General features: G+C 37.6%; 1 protein-coding gene across 8 annotated transcripts in view; it reads right to left on the bottom strand.

Moving 5' to 3' along the window:
* Positions 1 to 20,296, bottom strand: part of ANAPC10 (anaphase promoting complex subunit 10) — a 220,044-nt gene that overhangs the window by 192,436 nt on the left and 7,312 nt on the right. For all 8 annotated transcript variants that reach the window (XR_014243967.1, XR_014243968.1, XR_014243969.1 and 5 more), the window contains exon 3: positions 5,712 to 5,802. Coding sequence is in view for 2 of the 8 variants with exons in the window: in XM_082390030.1 (XP_082246156.1) it covers positions 5,712 to 5,802 (91 nt within the window). In the remaining 6 variants the exon portion in view is untranslated. The remainder of the gene's footprint in view (positions 1 to 5,711; positions 5,803 to 20,296) is intronic.

Below are 20,296 nucleotides of genomic sequence, written 5' to 3' on the forward strand. Positions count from 1 at the left end.
TATACACCAATAAAATGGACAACCTAGAAGAAATGAACAAATTCTTAGAAAGGTACAATCTCCCAAGACTGAACCAAGAAGAAATAGAAAATATGAACAGACCAATTACCAGTACTGAAATTGAATCAGTAATTTAAAAACTCCCAACAAGCAAAAGTCTAGGACCAGATGGCTGCATACGTGAATTCTACCAAACATCTGGAGAAGAGTTAACACTTACCTTTCTGAAACTATTCCAAAAAATTGCAGAGGAAGGAATACTTCCAAACTCATTCTATGAGGATACCATCACTCTGATACCAAAACTGGACAAAGATACCACAATAAAGGAAAATTACAGGCCAATATCACTGATGAACATAGATGCAAAAATCCTCAACAAAATACTAGCAAAGAGAATCCAACAATACATTAAAAGGATCATACACCATGATCAAGTGGGATTTATCTCAGGGATGCAAGGATTTTTCAATATCCACAAATTAATGTAATACACCACATTAACGAATTGAACAATAAAAACCATATGATCATCTTAATAGATGCCAAAAAGCTTTTGATAAAATTCAACAACCATTTATGATAAAAACTCCTCAGAAAGTGGGCATAGAGGGAACATACCTCAATGTAATAAAGGTCATATATGATAAACCCACAGCTAACATCCTACTCAATGGTAAAAAGCTAAAAGCTTTTAAGATCAGGAACAAGACAAGGATGCCCACTCTCACCACCTTTATTCAACATAGTTTTGGAAGTCCTGGCCACAGCAATCAGAGAAGAAAAAGAAATAAAAGGAATACAAATTGGAAAAGAAGAAGTAAAATTGTCACTGTTTGCAGATGACATGATGCTATATATAGAAAATCCCAAAGACACTACCAGAAAACTACTAGGGCTAATCAATGAATTCAGTAAAGTTGCTGGATACCAAATTAATACACAGAAATCTCTTGCATTCCTATACACTAACAACAAAAGATCAGAAAGAGAAATTAAGGAAACAATTCCATTTACCATCGCATTAAAAAGAATAAAATACCTAGGAATAAACCTACCTAAGGAGGCAAAAGACCTATACTCCAAAAACTATAAGATGCTAATGAAAGAAACTGAAGACAACACAAACAGATGGAAAGATATCTTGGATTGTAAGAATCAATATTGTTAAAACTACCATACTACCCAAGGCAATCTACAGATTCAGTGCAATCCCTATCAAATTACCAATGGCATTTTTTACAGAACTGGAACAAAAAATTTTAAAACATGCATGGAAACACAAAAGACCCCGAATACACAAAACAATCTTGAGAAAGAAGAATGGAGCTGGAGGAATCACACTCTCTGACTTCAGACTATACTACAAAGCTACAGTCATCAAAATAGTATGGTACTGGCACAAAAATCAACATATAGATCAATGGAACAGGATAGAAAGCCCAGAAATAAACCCATGCATTTATGGTCAATTAATCTGCGACAAAGGAGGCAAGAATATACAATGGAGAAAAGATAAGTGGTGCTGGGAAAACTGGACAGTTACATGTAAAAGAATGAAACTAGACTATTCTCTAACACCATATACAAAAATAAACTCAAAATGGATTAAAGACTTAAATGTAAGACCAGATACTGTACAACTCCTAGAGGAAAACATAGGCAGAACACTCTTTGACATACATCGCAGCAAGATTTTTTTGGATCCATCTCCTCGAGTAATGGAAATAAAAACAAAAATAAACAAAAGGGACCTAATTAAACTTAAAAGCTTTTGCACAGCAAAGGAAACCATGTAAAAAATGAAAAGACAACCTACAGACTGGGAGAAAACATTTGCAAATGATGCTACCAACAAGGGATTAACTTCCAAAATATACAAACAGTTCATATGGCTTAATATCAAAAAAAAACAACCCAATCAAAAAATGAGCATAAGACCTAAACAGATATTTCTCCAAAGAAGACACACAGATACCCAACAGGCACATGAAAAGATCCTCAATATCGCTAATTATTAGAGAAACGCAAATCAAAACTACAATAAGGTATCACCTTATACCAGTTGGAATGGCCATATTTAGAAAAATCTACAAATAATAAATGCTGGAGAGGGTGTGTAGGAAAAGGAACCCTCCTATGCGGTTGGTGGGAATGTAAATTGGTGCAGCCACTATGGAAAACAGTATGGAGGTTCCTTAAAGAGCTAAAAATAGAGTTACCATATGATCCAGCGATCTCACTTCTGGGCATGTATCTGGAGAAAACTGTAATTCAAAAAGATACATTCATCCTAATGTTCATTGCAGCACTATTTACAATAGCCAAGACATGGAAGCCACCTAAATATCTAAAGACAGATGAATGGATAAAGAAGATGTGGTATATATACACAATGGAAAATTAGTCAGCCATAAAGAAGAATGAAATAGGGCTTCCCTGGTGGCGCAGTGGTTGAGAATCTGCCTGCCAATGCAGGGGACACGGGTTCGAGCCCTGGTCTGGGAAGATCCCACATGCCGCGGAGCAACTAGGCTCGTGAGCCACAATTACTGAGCCTGCGCGTCTGGAGCCTGTGCTCCGCAACAAGAGAGGCCGCGATAACGAGAGGCCCACGCACCGCGATGAAGAGTGGCCCCCACTTGCCGCAACTAGAGAAAGCCCTCACACAGAAACGAAGACCCAACACAGACATAAATAAATAAATAAATAAACCCAAAGTTAAAAAAAAAAAAAGAATGAAATAATGCCATTTACAGCAACATGGATAAGACCTAGAGATTATTATATTAAGGGAAGTAAGTCAGACAAAGATCATATGATATCACTTATATGTGGAATCTTAAAAATGATATAAATGAACTTATTTACAAAACAAATAGACTTACCGACATAGAAAACAAACTTATGGTTACCAGAGGGGATAGTGGGGTGGGGGGGAGGGGAGGGCAGATATATTAGGAGTTTGGGATTAACATATATACACTACTATGTATAAAATAGATAAACAAGGACCTACAGTTTAACACAGAGTATATTCAATGTCTTGTAATAACCTATAATGGAAAATAATCTGAAAAAGTATATATATATATATATATATATATATATATGTATATATGTAAAACCGAATCACTTTGCTGTACACCTGAAGCTAACACAACATTGTAAATTAACTATACTTCAATTTTTAAAAAATGGTTAAAAAAAAAAGAAAAAGAAAAATAGAGGCAGAAACACTTCCCAACTCATTTTATCAGGCCAATATTACCCAGTAACAAAATCAGACTCAGATGCTATAATAAATGAAAATGATAAACTAATATCTCTCAAGAATATAAACATAAAATTTTTCAACAAAATTTTAGTAACTCAAAACCAGTAACTTCTAAAAAAGGATTTAAAAACTAAACAAGGATATATGACAACAAAGGCATAAAAAATAGACAAAATGAGTTCATCAAAATTAAGCACTTTTATAAAAAGACAATCCACAGAATGGGAGAAAATATTTGGAAATCATATATCTGATAAGGGACTAATATCCAAAATATATACAGGACTCCTAAAAATCAACAAAAAACCAAAACACCCAATTCAAAAATGGGCAAAGGACTTAGTCATTTCTCCAAAAAAGATATCAAATAGCCAACAAGCCCATGAAAAGAGGCTCAACATCACTAATCGTTAGAGAAATGCAAATCAAAACCATGAGATACCACTTCACACCCATTACAATGGCTATTATCAAAAAATAGAAAACAAGTGTTGGTATGGATGTGGAAAAATCAGAACTCTTGTATATTGCTGTTCGGGATGTAAAATGGTGCAGCTGCTGTGGAAAACAGTATGGTGGTATTTTGAAAAATTAAACATAGAATCACCATTTGATCCAGCAATTCTACTTCTGGGTATATGTGCAAAAGAACTGAAACCCAGGACTCAGATAGATATTTGTCCATCATGTTCATAGCAGCATTAGTCACAATAGCCATAAGATGGAAACAATCCAAATGTCCATTGATAATAAACAAAATGTGCTAAATACATACAATGGAATATTATTCAGACTTAAAAAGGGATGAGGGCTTCCCTGGTGGCGCAGTGGTTGAGAATCTGCCTGCCAATGCAGGGGACACGGGTTCGAGCCCTGGTCTGGGAAGATCCCACATGCTGCGGAGCAGCTGGGCCCGTGAGCCATAATTACTGAGCCTGCGCGTCTGGAGCCTGTGCTCTGCAACAAGAGAGGCCACTATGGTGAGAGGCCCGTGCACCGCGATGAAGAGTGGCCCCCACTTGCCGCAACTAGAGAAAGCCCTCGCACAGAAACGAAGACCCAACACAGCCATAAGTAAATAAATAAATTAATTAAAAAAAAAAAATTAAAAAAAAAAAATCTACTCTATGCCAAAAAAAAAAAAAAAAAAAGGAATGAAATTCTGATGTATGCTACAACATGGCTGGACCATGAAAACATTATGCTAAGTTAAGCTAGAGACAAAAGGACAAATATTTTATGATTCAACTTATATTAGATACCGAGAGCAAGTTATAAGAGATTTATCTAAATCTCTGCTTCTAAGACTACAAAATAAAGATAAAAATAGCTGTAAAGGTTAAATGAAATAAATAGGGAAGGCATTTAGCAAAATATCTGGTATTTAAAGTCTTTAAAAAAATATTAGCTGTTATCTTCATTTCTGGTGTATACATATTTAATACCCTAGGACAGGAATTGGCATACTACAGCCAACTGGCTGAAACCTGCCCACCACCTACATTTGTAAGATAAAGTTTAATTAGAACAGCTAAATTCAGTCATTATGCATTGTCTACAGCTGCTTTCATGCTATAATGACATTAATGAGTAGCTGCAACAGAGACCAGCTAGCACACAAGGCCTAAAATATTTACTATTGGGCTTTTTCATAAGAAATGTGCTGATCTGTATCCTAGGACAATAAAAACAAACTAGAAATACAATGCCACAGAATGTTAAAATAGATGGTGTAAATGGGGCAAGATAAGCAAGTTAACTGGTTTCCATCTGTCAATAAATTCAAAGCAAACGACAAACATATGGCTGTTTTCCATTTCCCCCCAAAAGTAAGCATTTCAAAATTGAAAGTGTCCTTAGAGGTAATAAGTTAGAATAAATTTTTTATCATCACTCCTGGTGTACTTAACGCAATGCATTAAGGCATTGCATTGGGTGATAAGCAAAGCATACTTTTCTGAAATAAATCATATTGAAAAGTATATATGAGAAATATCTACATAAAAGGAACTGTGTAAAGTACCACAAAGAATTCATAAAGGAAACAACAAGGTCCTACTGTATAGCACAGAGAACTATATTCAATATCCTATGATAAACCATAATGGAAAAGAATATTTTAAAAAAAGAATGTATATATATGTATAACTGAATCACTTTGCTGTCCAACAGAAATTAACATAACATTGTAAATCAAGTACACTTCAATAAAAAAATGTTGATTAAATAAAAAAAGAATTCATAAAGGATAAGACAATAAACTTAAAACACTTATAATCTAGTTGAGTCGAAAGGTAATCTCTAAGGCTTATAAAAAGCAGAGTTAAGTGCACTTCAATATAATTTCTATATTTCTTTAAATTTTATGTAAATAAAATCAATTTCTTTGTCTACTTATAACCTATACAAATTGAAAAATTCAAAAATGTATTACCTGAATTGGATGTTCACTAAATGAGGCTGGGAGCCATCTGACTGCCAATAAGTTTCTAGATTGTCATCTCGTAATTGATCCACTCCAAATCCTGAAAACACCACAAGTGACAATAAATTCTCACGATAAAGAAAGAGCCATATATTCAAAATACAAAATTACCACATATATTTGTCCAGAAAGTTTGATAAAGAGGATAGTGAGTACTGTGAAATTTAAATTAACCAAAATTCTTCAATCCTCTTAACCAGACCTCACTTCTCAGAAGCATAAAAAATTAATAAACAGAAATCTCAATTAAATAGATTTGGGAGACCAGAAGGGGAAGTTCTCATACCCTGTGACCATAACAGAGCCCAAGAAGAAGAAGAAAGTCTCCTTTCTTGGCAAGGACTCAGCCAATGAAAAGCCACCGCCTCTCTGTTTACTATAGCCCTCCCAACTTCCTTTTCCTCTCTGTAAAAGCGTGCTACTTCCCTTCAGTGTGGAAACTTGCACTTGGCTTGCCATGGTTGCAGACTCTGAATTGCAATTCTCTGCTGATCCTAAGTAAACCCATCTTTGCTGGAAAAATATCTGGCAGACTATTTATTTCAGATCAACATGTTGGTGGCCTCTACGAGGACCAGAGAAGACCCCCAGTGGTTCCAAGGCTAGTAAGCAAACAGGTGCAGTACCCACCATTGAACCCACTGTCACTCACTGCTTTCTCACTGACCCTGCATTTTGAAAGTAAGTCTTTCTCTTGGATCTGAGCACACGCCCTCTTTGCATTTGAAGCTCTCCAGGCTTTATTCGGGATCTATTTTAAGGTTTCATCTTTTTGGTTAAGGCTTTGTTTTGTATATGAGTACTCATTTGGCAGGTCAGTCTAATTTTGAGATCAGACTGTTTCAACCAAATCTGACTGAAAACACCTTTGGCCCATTCATTCGGGAACAGGGGCTGTTTCTCTGAAACTGTTCCAGTTTTCTTCATCCTACTCCTTTTCCCTCCTACTCCCATTCATTCGGGACAGGGGCTGTCCTATGGAAATTGGCCGTAAAAGTCTTTGGCCTGGCTCCTTCTAAAACCAAGCTGTCTCCTTCGAACTGGCTGGGATTAGCCTGCAAGCTGTTTGAATTGAGCAGTTTGTGCTGTAAGCTGTTTGGAAATTGTTCTTTTACTCCAGAGAAAAACTTCTGAGAAATGGGATCCTAGTTATCTAAACATTTTGAGGGTACCCACCCCCTAGGAGGACTCCAGATCATTTTGTTTAAAAGCCAAGGTCCTTCCTCAGGCACATTTCTAACTAAATGGACCAACTTGACCAAAGGCAATTTAGAATATAAATGGTTATTACAAAGAACTTTTGAAATCCCTAACTTAATTTCCTTAGAACTGAATTGGACTACAATAGCTCAAAAATTTCCAGAACTGAGTGTAATGCTTATTTTGATTGGTATTTTGAAGCTTCTCAACATTATCAGGGGTCTAAAATTGCCTCTCTGCGAAATAAAACTTTAAGATTAACTGAACAAATGATTAAAGAAAGATACAATGGCTCCTGGAGCCTCAGGCTCTTCTTCCTTGGCTGTCTTAGGCGCCACCTCAGGCATTGTCTTCTCTCCCTCCCTCGGCTGCTGGTGGCCGGACCCCACCTCTGGCGCCACCTTCCTCCTTCCCTTCTGTGCTGCCCACACCTCCTCTATTCCTTCAATTCCCCCATACTAATTCTCTCACCAACCTTCCCCTTTTCTCTTAAACTTTCCCAACTCCCTTTCCCTCTGAACTTGTCAGAAACTGCCCCTTTAACATTAAGCCTTCTAAGGATCCAGAGGCTAGACCCTTAATTTCTTATTTCCCTGGACCAAAACTGAACTGCAAGCCATATTCAAAATTTTCCCAAAGTAACTGAAGATCCTCACACATTTGCTAGGGAATTTAATACAGTCATTAAAACTTATCAACCTGGTTTCTCTGACTCCTATCAACTAGTTCATAGCTTTTTGGTGACGGCCAGGCCCGGCAACTGAAAACTGCTAACTGGAAAAATCCTGAATGTTCTCTAGAATTACAACTGGGAGACCAGTCCACCAACTTATTATCAGATGACCAGGCTTGAACAATCGCTAGGCAACTTCATCGAGCAATTCCTGAGGCTTTTCCAAAGTCTGTTGATTGGAACAAAATTCAGACTTGCATACAAAAGTCTGATGAACCTGTTTATGATTATTACAATCAACTTCTAATTGTTTTTGAAGAAAATTCTGGTCTTCCTTCAGATATTGATTCCACCCAGGTCGTTTTTAACTATGTTTGTTAATGGGCTGAACTGGGACCTTTCCCGTCTAATAAAAAGGACCAGGATGGAACGGGAAACTATGCTCACTCCAGATTTAGTTAACCTGGTAAACCAGTTCTCTTGCATTTTAGATGAGTCACCTCAAAGGAAGACTGCCTAAATTCTTAATTTTCAATTCCAACAAATGAAGACTCCTAAACAGAACCAAAACCCTCCTAGTTTCTACTATTACTGCGAAGAGTCAGGACACTGGAAAAAACACTGTTACAAATTTAAGCGTTTTGGGTGCCTTCAGCCCTCTAACCAGCCTTTCCAACGTCCTCCCAATTCTCAATGACAGGGCTCTGAAGAACTATAGGGGCTCTTCCCAATCCTCTCAATCAGTTTGGAGAAACATTTCTCCAGACTGAGAAGGAATCTCTTCCAGTCCTGACACTGGAGCCCCACTCTACACCCCACTACTATAAAACAGCCCCCGCCTCAGAGAACTAAAACGGTTCAAATAGTGGGACTCTCTAACGATCCTCAAGAGGTTCCTGTCTCTGAATGTGTTCCCTTTTGTTTAGGCCCTTTGAGAGTTAGACACTTTTTTTTCCCCTCAGTTCCTCCACCCCTATTCATTTATTAGGCGGAAACTTCTTAGAGAATTATCACGCCAGAATTTCTCCCAAAAGGGGGAAATAATTTTAGAAACTGACAGTAGTCATCAGAAAAAACAACCAGGTGAACTAAATGACCCTCTGACATCTTTTATTTGTTCCATCTTTGATGGTACTAGAGCAGATTCCAGAAACACTGATCATTTGTCCCTATTATCAGCTACCACCCACCTTATGGGCAAAATCTCCAACTGATGTTAACAAAATTCACAGCACACCCCCCATCAAGATTCAAACAGACCCTTCAAAACCTCTTCCTGGAATTAATCAATACCTTATAAGTAAAAAAGTCTTTCAAGCCATAAAGCCCATAATATAAGATTACAAGGCTCAAGGCCTCATTATCCCGTTTACTAGTCCCTGTAACGCTCCCATTTTACTGGTGAGAAAACCTAAGGGTGGACCTACCAGCAATAAACAACATTGTTATTTATCCCTGGACACCCTGTTATTCCTAAGCCTCATATGTTACTAATGCCCATTGCTACCATGAGTAAATTCTTAACTGTAATTGATTTATGCAGTCCATTCTTTAGTATTCCACTTGAAGCCCATACCTTTTTGCCTTCACTTGGGAAGAAATACAATTCACCTAGATAGTAATGCCTCAGGGTTTTACTGAGAGTCCTTCTGTTTTCTCACAAATGCTAAAAGCTGATCTGGACATATAAAATTCCCTAGGGGTTCTACTTTGTGGCAATATGTGAATGATTTGCTTCTTTGTTCTCCTTCTCAGCTTCCTCAAAGGAAAACAGCATCCACCTGCTAAAGCTTTCAGCCTTAAAGGGACATAAGATTGCCAAAGAAAAATTGCAGTTGGCCCAAATTCAGGTTTGATATTAAGGGCATCTGATATCAGAACAAGGGCTACACCTAGATCCCAACAGATTTCATGGTGTCCTAAGTTTCCCAAAACCCTTAAGTGCCAACTTCAAGGTTTTCTCGGGCTAGTTGGTTATTGCTGAAATTGGACTCCAAATTTCTCTTTTATGGCCAAAGCCTCTATATGTTTTACTTAATGATAACAGCCCTGACCCAATTTTATGAGAACAGGAGGACATGGCCATCAAGGCCTTAAAGGAGAGTTTGATAAACCCACCTGCCTTTGGGCATCCCAATTATCAGATTCCCTTTTTCCTTTTTGTATATGAAAAGGGGAAGAGAATGCCCTTGAGTTACTCACCCAAAAACATGGGGCCCACCATTGACGCATAGGGTATTATAGCCAGCAACTGGCCCCTGTGACATAGGGATGCCCCCCTTGCCTTAGAACCAGTACAGCCACTGCCCTTTTAGTTAAGGTCACCAAGAAAATCACTGTGGAATCCCCTTTAACCACTTTTGTACTTCATGAAGTAGAAGCTCTCCTGAATTCTCATCACACTCAACATTTCTCAGTCAGCTGCCTTACCTCCTATGAAGGCCTTTGTTAAGTGTTCTTCACACAACCCTTTTACATTGTAAAAGACTGAATCCACCTACTCTTTGCTCCTTAGCAAATTTACCTGGAATCCTATATCATCCAGCCATTCCAGATAATGGAAAACTATCCAGTATTGTTTTTCCTGATTAAAATCATAATAATTTATACTAATTTAAAAAGTAAAGTGTGGATTTTTCAAAAAATTTAAGCAAAACAGATTTAATTTATGTTTTATTTTTTGACTAAGTAGTATATTCACTTTAGATCAAATTCACAAGGTACAAAAAAGAACATGGTGAAGTCTCTCTCCCCCCAGCACCTAGTTCCCTTCTCCAGATATAATCCAAGTTATCAGTATCTTACATACCCTTGCACAGATGTAAGCAAATATATATATATATTCTTTTTTCCTCTCTACACAAATGATGGCATATTATACATACTTCTACACTTTGCATTTTTCTTTTCATTTAACATATCTGAAAGATTAACCCGTATCAATAAATTAATAATAATAGCAAACACTGATATCACATTTAATATGTGCCATGCACATTTCTAAGCATTTTATATATATTAAATCATGAAATATTTATTAACTCATATAATAACTAAGTTAACCTAAACGTCTTTTAAAAATTCTGTATCAGATCATCTCGCTCCCCTGCTTAATACCTCCAGTGATTTCTCTTTGTACTTAAAATCCAAATTCTTTTCCAAGGCCTACCAGAGTTCACATAATCTGACCCATGTCTAATTATATCTCCAATGTCATCTTCTACCACTTTACCTCCTTACAACTCTCCAGCCACACTAGCCTTCTTTCTGAACTTCAAACATGCCAAACCAGTTAGCTTAGAGCCTTTGAACTAGGTGTTCCCTGTGTCAGGAAGGTTCTTCTCTGAAATCTTTGCGTAGTGGATTCTTCTTAGCATTTACATGTCAGCGCAAATTTCACTTCCCACCAGAGGCCCTCCTTGATCTATTTATTATATTGCTGTTTTATTTTCTCCAAAGCACATACTGCTATTCAACTCAGAAATTCTTTAACTCAATGATCATAACTGTCAGTTATAGCATGAAAAAAAAATAAAAATTTAGTCAGGTTTTTTTTTGTTTTTTTTTTTAAGAAAAATAGAACTTACACCACCCAATTATGCCTCTCAAAATTAACTCATAAAGGCAATGTCTTGGTAGAAGATATGGGTCAAGTGGAAAGTTATGTTCTAGATATTCACAAAATACAGCCTCATCAAATCCCTTATTTTTGTTGGCTTATAAAATATCACATATAGAGTCAAACATAGAAAATGTACTTATTTTTCCCCTAATTTTCTTTCCCAACATGGTATGAATTTGATGCTTATGAAATTAAATGATTAAATTATTATAATAAGACTCTGTTATAATGCCAGCAACCACACAAATTTGACCTTTAGTTTTTCCAGTCTCTTGGGCAGAGACTGACAATTGTGCTGAACGGTGGGATTGTTTTCTGATGTGTATTCAATTAAGCTGAATCTACTAAATACATTTCAAGTTTAATGTGAGTGAAATATTGAACCAGTATTTCCAAAGATAAAATAATAATTTTGCAAAGCCATCTACCACCAACCATACTGTAGCAGTGAGGTACATCTGTATCTCCCAAAGACTGATACTAACATTTTGAAAGTTTATTAAAATTCTCCCTTATATCAGTGCTCACCTGAATTACTGCATATCTCCTAACTCATTTCTTTACCTCTAATCTTGCCTCACTTCAGTCCATCCTTCACAATTCTCAAATGTGAACAAACACTGTTTCATTCTGCGACTTTAAATTGTTCAATGGCTCATACTCTCTGTACAATAAAGTATGAACTTTTTTTTAAATTTTATGTTTTATATTTTTGGCCACGCTGTGCAGCTTGTGGGATCTCAGTTCCCTGACCAGGGATTGAACCCAGGCCACAGCAGTGAAAGCCCAGAATCCTAACCGCTAGGCCACCAGGGAACTCCCAGGTATGAACTGTTTAATAAAGCCCCCTATGATCAGGCCTCTTCCTAACTAGCTAGTTTCACCTATGCCACTTCCCTCTGTTCTAGTCTTACTGGCTACTCACAATTCTTTGAAAGAACCATGCTTTGCTAAGCTATACACCTTTGCACATACTGTTCCTCTTGCCTTTATGTCCTTCCCCAGTGAAATTCTACCTTGCCCCATCATGCCAGATACGCATCGTCTCCATGAAGACTTTTCTGATCCTCTGAAGCAGCGTCAATCACTTTCTCCTTTGGCCCACCACTGCACTGAGCTCATGCTTAGGGGGAAGCAGTATGACCCAGTGAAAGCCCGACTGCCTTGAATCCCAGCATCCCCACTTATTAGGTGAAAGCTGCCAAATTGCTTAATTTGTCTGTACTACAGTTTCCTCATTTGGAAAATGATAAAAAATAACAGTAAATACTTCATACTACTTTTAGAGACTTTACTGAGACAGTTGTTTATTTTATACATGTGAAGTACTTACAACAGAACCTCTCTTAGTAAGCACGAAATAAAAGTTATAAATTATTACATTGTATAATAATGACTAATGTAAAGATATAATTCCTCCATTAGATCGTGAACTCCTTGACAACAAGGTCTGTGTGTCTTTTGTATTTTTAATCTCTAACAGTGTTACAGATTTCAGCAACTGTCTGCTGACTGGAACTGAAAAATATCTGACCATAGAGAAGTAAGGTTAAGTAAAGGTTAAACAACTAACTTTCTCATGCTGTTTCTCATTAATAAAGAGTATTCAGTCATTCGTAACATGCAAAATGATAATCATATAATTATATTTCACTGATGAACACAAAGCTGAAAATCACAGAAGTAAAATGTGTGACAGCACAATGATGAATTTCATGACTTTCATACCCAACACATTTTTAAGTGATTCCCACCATTCTTCTGGTAGTGTCAACCATTGTTCTCTTCTGCACCTCCAAGATGTCAGAGCAGTGGGGCAACTTCAGGGGACCAGTGACTTCTATGTGTTGTCCTCTGCCAAGCCCCACAGCGTGAAAGAATGTGAACTGGCACTGATTCCTACCCTGTTACTGACATCAGTATGGCACCAGTCAAATTATGCTACTCAGTAAAGCAACAGAAGATACTCAATTTGAGCAAATTCACAGAAACATTTGGTGCTATAAAGAATATTAGAGGGCTTCCCTGGTGGCGCAGTGGTTGAGAATCTGCCTGCGAATGCAGGGGACACAGGTTCGAGCCCTGGTCTGGGAAGATCCCACATGCCACGGAGCAACTGGGCCCGTGAGCCACAATTACTGAGCCTGCGCGTGTGGAGCCTGTGCTCCGCAACAAGAGAGGCCGCGACAGAGAGAGGCCCGCGCACCGCGATGAAGAGTGGCCCCCACTTGCCGCAACTAGAGAAAGCCCTCGCACAGAAACGAAGACCCAACACAACCAAAAATAAATAAATAAATAAAATTTAAAAAAGAAAAAAAACCTTTAAAAAAAAAAAAAAAAAAAAGAATATTAGAGGGCTTCCCTGGTGGTACAGTGGTTAGGAATCCACCTATCAATGCAGCGGACACGGGCTCGAGCCCTGGTCCGGGAGGATCCCACATGCTGCGGAGCAACTAAGCCCGTGCGCCACAATTACTAAGCCTGCGCTCTAGAGCCCGTGTGCCACAACTACTGAGCCCGCGTGCCACAACTACTGAAGCCTGTGCACCTAGAGCCTGTGCTCCGCAACAAGAGAAGCCACTGCAAGGAGAAGCCCGCACACCACAAGGAGGAGTAACCCCCACTCGCCGCAACTAGAGAAAGCCTGCGCGCAGCAACGAAGACACAACACAGCCAAAAATTTTAAAATTTTTTAAAAATTAAAAAATAATATAAAAAAGAATATTAGAAACTTCTGAAGCAGTCTAGGATACATGAAGCTAGAAAAAGGCACCATCCTCACTCAAACAACAAGAAAAGGCTAGATAAACTACAAACTCATAATTTTTCTTGAAAACATGAGTGCTTAAAATCACGCAGCACCCAAATATCCTGAAATCCAAGAAGGGTCAGCTCCCAGGTTAGGAGAGAAAGGATGGACAGCCTGTCCCAACTGTGGTAGAGCATGGAAGGAAGGATCAGCGACCAAATAAACACAGAAGAAGAAATCAGGTAGAATTTCAACAAATTGCTAAAGGCTAAGCGTGGGCTATCATAAAAGTATAGCAGCCCTGGGAGTCTCAAACACAAGGTGAGCTCACTCTGACTCTCAGACTCTTTTCTGAGGGCCTCACTGTACACATTAGAGGACATCTGGGGGGGAAAGCAAGAGATTGGAAAGCCTATGTCAGTGGTACATGCCTGGAGGAGGGAACTGACTGCCACTGCAGGAAAAGCAAAAACCCCAACTGCACAGACCCATCCTTGCTGGGAGAAAAGTAAAAGAAAAACCCTCTACACTTGGGGAAGAAGCAGAAAACACTCCTTCCTCTGGGGATGGGGCAGAAAACTCTCTCCTAGGAAAGTCCAGAGTTTCACTATCATAGGTAGGAGGGACCAAAATGTTGAGAAAGTCCCAACCTGCAGGTCAGACATGCAAGGGCTGTCTAGGATTGACGCTAGACCAGGAAAACAGAGAAGAAGTCCTGCCTCTGACCCCCTGCACTGAGTTACAACCATCGCATTTTACTGCTGGAGGCAGGGCAAGAGGATGGAGAGAGACACCCTCTGAGGCACAGGGATACAGAGATAACTGAAAATGATCGTGGAGGAGGAACACTAAGAAAACTCCTCTGGCACAACAGCCCCACCGTAAGTACTGGGCATCTTTAGAGGAATTTGAAGCCTGTGATATTGAAAGTAACCATAATAAAACAAACAAACAAACAAACTCAAACCCAGCTCAATTCCTAACTAACTTAACCCCCACTATAAAAGGCTGACAGAGGAAAACAGGTATCCATTTCAAAGCATAAATACCATTTTTCTCAGTATCTCCCTCCTGCCTTTTGTCGGGCAGGATCCATTCTTGTTGCTCTTCTGTGTAATGAAGTTTAAATGCTTGTTTGGAAAACTTTATTTAACAGTTTAGAAGGCTTGATAGAAAGAGTGCATTAGTCTGAAGAGTATACATTGGATAGGAAAGAATTTCCTTCTTTTGTTTCTCCAAATCTTTCCGCCTTATCTAATCTATATGTGATGTTTGGCATTCTGTAAACATTTATGATGCACAAACAAGCAAGAGAAACAAATATTATCAAAAGATAAAGCAATCACTAGAAATAGACTCAGAGATGAACCAGATGTTGAAACTAACAAATGGGGACTTTAAATAGCTATGATTAATATGTTAAAGAATCTAAGGGAAAAGGTAGATGAAATGCAGGAAAAGACAGGGAATTTCAACATAGGAGAAAACTCCTTTAAGAGTCAAATGAAAAAGCCATAATAAAAAACACCATATCAGAGATGAAAGATTCCTTAGACAGATGGACTCAATAAAGCCAAAGAAAGAAGTAGTAGACTTGAAGCTAGGCCAATTAAAAAACCCCAAAGCAAAACACAAAGAGAAAAAAAAAGAAAAAAAAATAGAGCCCCTAAAAGCAAGGGGACAAATACCAAATGGTCTAGCAAATTAAATGGTCTAGCATATGTATAACTGGATTCCCAGAAGGATGAGAATGGGGCAAAAGAATTACTTGAAGAAATAATGGCCACGAATTTTCATAAAGTAATGCAAGACATTAAACCAGAAGATCCAAGAATCTCAGTGGATCTCAAGCAGGATTAAACACACACACACGCATACACGTGGACACATAATGTTTATATTGCTGAAAATTAACGATAAAATCTTAAAGGCAGCCAGGAAAAAAGCCACATTAACTACAGTAGAATTTTCTTCAGAAACTATGCAAGCCAGAAGATACAGAATGACATTTTTACAGTAGTAAAAGGAGAAACCTGCTAACCTAGAATTTCATGCAGGGAAAATATATCACGGTAATAAAAGCAAAATGAAAATTTTTTCAACCAAACAGTGCTAGCAGACCTGAAATACAAAAAATGTAAAGAAAGTTCTTCAGGCAGGAGGAATATGATACCAGACAGAAGCCTGGATCTATTCAAAGAAATAAAAAGTTCCCAAAATTGAAAAAGTTAAAGTAAGCATAAAGTTTGTTTTTTAATCACTCCAAAATATAATTGACCTTTTAAAACAAAAATAGCAACTATATATTTTGGGGGTTTAAAATATGCAAAAATAAAATACATAACAAAAATGGCATAAAGCATGGGCATAAATTGGAAGTATACTGAAGGATTTGTATACCATACCTATAGTAGTATAATATTACTCGAAGGTAAACTGTGACAATTAAAGATGTACAGTGTAATCCTTAGGGCAATCCCTCAAAAATTTCAAAAAGGATGTATAACTAATGAGTCAATAGTGGAGATAAAACAGAATCATAAAAAATACTGAATTTATCCAAAATCAGGTTAAAAAAAGAGGGAATAAATGGACAAAAACCCCCAAATTCCAAGGTGGTAGATTTAAATCTAATTACATCAGTAGGTACATTAGGTGTAAATGGTCTAAACACTCCGAATTATAAGATAAAGAATGTCAGACTGGATTTTAAAAAGCAAGACCCAATAATATGCTATCTATAAGAAATCCACTTCAAATAAAAAGATATATACAGTTTAAAAGTAAAAGGAAGAACTTCTAGTTTCCTATCTGACATGTAAAGAGCTTGGACAATGTCACTCTCATCCTCACAACAACAGCAAAAAAGCTGCACTAACTGAAAACCAATAATTTTTCTTAGGTCCCAAAGAGGTCACAGGGCAAACCACCACCCAAAAAACTGAAGAGAACAGAAAACAGAGAATCACATCTTACCAGGAGCAGAAACCACCACTAGAGTTAGCAACTGGTAGGAAAACTTAAAGAGTAATTGAGTAATTGTTAATTCACTAATTGCTAGAGACTGAGTACAGACTAGCTTGAGAGATTAAAAGCTCCTGGAAGCCCAGCCTTAGAGAGGACTCCACATTTTCATGAATTTTACCTCTAGGAGCCCCACCAGGTTCTCTTCAGGGTAAAGATCAGAGAAAATTCTCCAGTGCTTTCTGCAGATGGAGGGGGAAAGTAATCTTTGTGAAATACACCAAAAGCATTTTCTTCCCCTTTAACAAAGGCCTGACTTAAAGGAAAACTGTTTTAGCAGAACCTAAGCAACATGGGTTTTACCAGAGCTGGACATGGGGGAGGGAAAATACCCAACTCCATCTCCCTCTAGCCTTCCTGTCTCATCTAAGTGGGGAAAGAAAAGGTGAGAAGTGCTTGTAAAGGTCACAGCCATGAACACAGGCCCACTAAAAGACTGAGATCTAATCAAAGGATTATAGAACACTTCCATTCCCCCCATAACTTACCACCATATCAACAGGGCTCCAACATAATATCAGGAGGTTAAATTCAAATAACTGCAAGTTTAGATGCCATTTAAGGAGTCTCTAGGGAAATCCAAAGATAACAAGGGAGACATAAACAAAGACACTAAAGAAATTTCAGCCTCTGAATCTTAACCTTTACCCATCAGGCAGAAAATCAGCAAGTATATGGTTGAACTGAATAGCACAGTCAATCAGCTAGACCAAACTGATATTTATAGATTACCTCATTCAATGACAGCAGAATACACAATTCTTCTTAAGTTCACATGCAACATTAACGAAAATGGACCACATTTTGGGCTATAAAACACAATAAAAACATTTAAAAGAATAGAAATCACACAAAGTGTGCTCCCAGACCACAGCAGAATTAAACTAGAAATCATTAACGGAAAGCACTGCTTTCTGAAATTTACAGCATTTATAGCATGAACTATATATGTATTAGAAAAGAAGAAAGCTCTAAAGTCAATAATCTAAGCATTCACCTTAGAAAACCAGAAAAAGAAGAGCAAATTAAATTCAAAATAAGCAGAAGAAAGAAATAATAAAAATCAGAGAAGAAATCAATGAAACTAAAAACAGCAAATTAATAGAGAAAAATTACCAATACCACAAGCTGTTTCTTTGAAAAGGTCAATAAAATCAATAAACCTCTAACCAGGCTAACCAAGAAAAAAAGAAAGAAGACACAAATTACTAATATAAAAAATGAAAGAGGGGCCATCACTACTGATCCCATGGACAATAAAAAGGGTAATAAAGGAGTATTATAGACTTCATGCCCACAAATTTGATAAATAAAATGGACCAATTCCTTGAAAGACAATCTACCAAAACTCACACAAGGAGAAACAGATAATCTGAATAAGCCTATATCTATTACAAAAATTGAATAAAAAATTAATACCCTTCCAAAAGCAATCACCAGGCCTAGATGGTTTCACTGGTGACATGTCAAACTTTCAAGGAAGAAATAATACCTAGTCTGCATAATCTCTTCCAGAAAACAGAATCAGAGGGAATACTTTCTAACTGACTCTATAAGGGCAGCATTACCCTATTAACAAAATCAGACAAAGACACCACAAGAAAGGTAAATTAAAGAACAATATCTCTCATGAACACAGATGCAAAAATTGTCAAGAAAATATTAGCAAATTGAATCCATGTATAAAAAGGATTATTTACCACAATCAATTGGAATTTATTGCAGGTATGCACAGCTGGTTCAACATTCTAAAATTAACTAACGTAATCCATCAAAACAAACAACAGGCTAAAGGAGAAAAACCACATGATCATATCATTAGATGTTGAGAAAACATTTGACAAATCCAACATCCATTCAAGACAAAATCTATTAGCAAACTAGAAATATAAGGGAACTTCTTCAACTTTATATTATCTACAAAAAAACAACAGCTAACGTCATATATAATAGCGAGAAAATAGAAGTTTTCCCACTATGATCAGGAATAAGGCAAGGATATCCCTTTGTGCCACTCCTATGCAACATCATGTTGGAAGTCTTAGCTAATGCAAAGGAAGAAATAAAAACAATAGAACCCAGCAATTCTACTCGTAAGTATTTACTCAAGAAAAATGAAAATATATGTCCACAAGAAAACCAGTACATGAATGTTTATAGCAGCTTCATCCATAATCACCAAATATTGGAAGCAACCTTATCTTAGTTAACTTAGCACCTTAAAACACCAAACATGCATTACTTCACAATTTCTATGGGATAGGTATTTGGGACCAGCTTGGTTGGGCAGTTTGGCTCTGGGACTCTCATGAGTTTGCAGTCAAGTTATCTGAAGTAATTAACTAAAAGCTTGACTAGAGCTGTAGAATCCATTCTAAGGTCGCTTACTCATTTGACTGTTGACAAAAGGCCTCAGTTCCCCACTGGCTATTGTCAGAAGGCCTTGTTTCTTTGCCACACCAACCTCTCCACAGGTCCCCTTGTTTCCTCACAAAATGGCAGCTGGCTTCCCCTAGAGTGCGTGATCCAAATAAGAGCAAGGCAGGGCCACAATGTCTTTTATGATGTAGTCTCAGAAGTCACATACCGTCATTTCTGCCATATTCTCCTCGTCCCAGAGACTAACCCAGACACAGTGTGAGAGGGGTCATCAGAAGGGCATGAATACCAGGAAACAAGGATCACTGGGACCATCTGGGAAGCTGGCTACCATAAACCTAAATGTCCATTAACTGGTGAATAGGTAGACAAATTGTGGCACATCTGTACAGTGGAACAGTAATCAGCAAAAAAGGAACCAACTCCTGATAGAACAATCACAAATGCATTATGCTAAGTGAAAGAAGCGAGACCCTAAGAGCTACATAAAGTATGATTACGTTTATATGGCATTCTGAAAAAGGCAAAACCAAAGGGACACAAAATGGATCAGAGGTTGTCAGGGGTTTAGGAGGGGGCAGAAGACTGACTACAAAAGGACATGAGGAAATTTCTTTGAATGACAGAAATATTCTATATTTGTGATGTGCTTGTTAAAATTCATAGAACTATGGGACTTCCCTGGCAGTCCAGTGGTTAAGACTCCGTACTTCCACTACAGGGGGCTTGGGTTCGATCCCTGGTCAGGAAACTAAGATCCCACATGCCACGCAGTGCGGCCAAAATAATAAATATATAAATTAATTAATTTTTAAAAACTAAAAACAAAAAAATTCATAGAACTATAAACACAAAAAGGGTGAGTTTTTCTGTATATCCCCAGCTAC

Source organism: Balaenoptera borealis (genome assembly GCF_965194805.1).
Source record: "Balaenoptera borealis genome assembly, chromosome: 4".
In the NCBI taxonomy this organism is placed as follows: domain Eukaryota; kingdom Metazoa; phylum Chordata; class Mammalia; order Artiodactyla; family Balaenopteridae; genus Balaenoptera; species Balaenoptera borealis.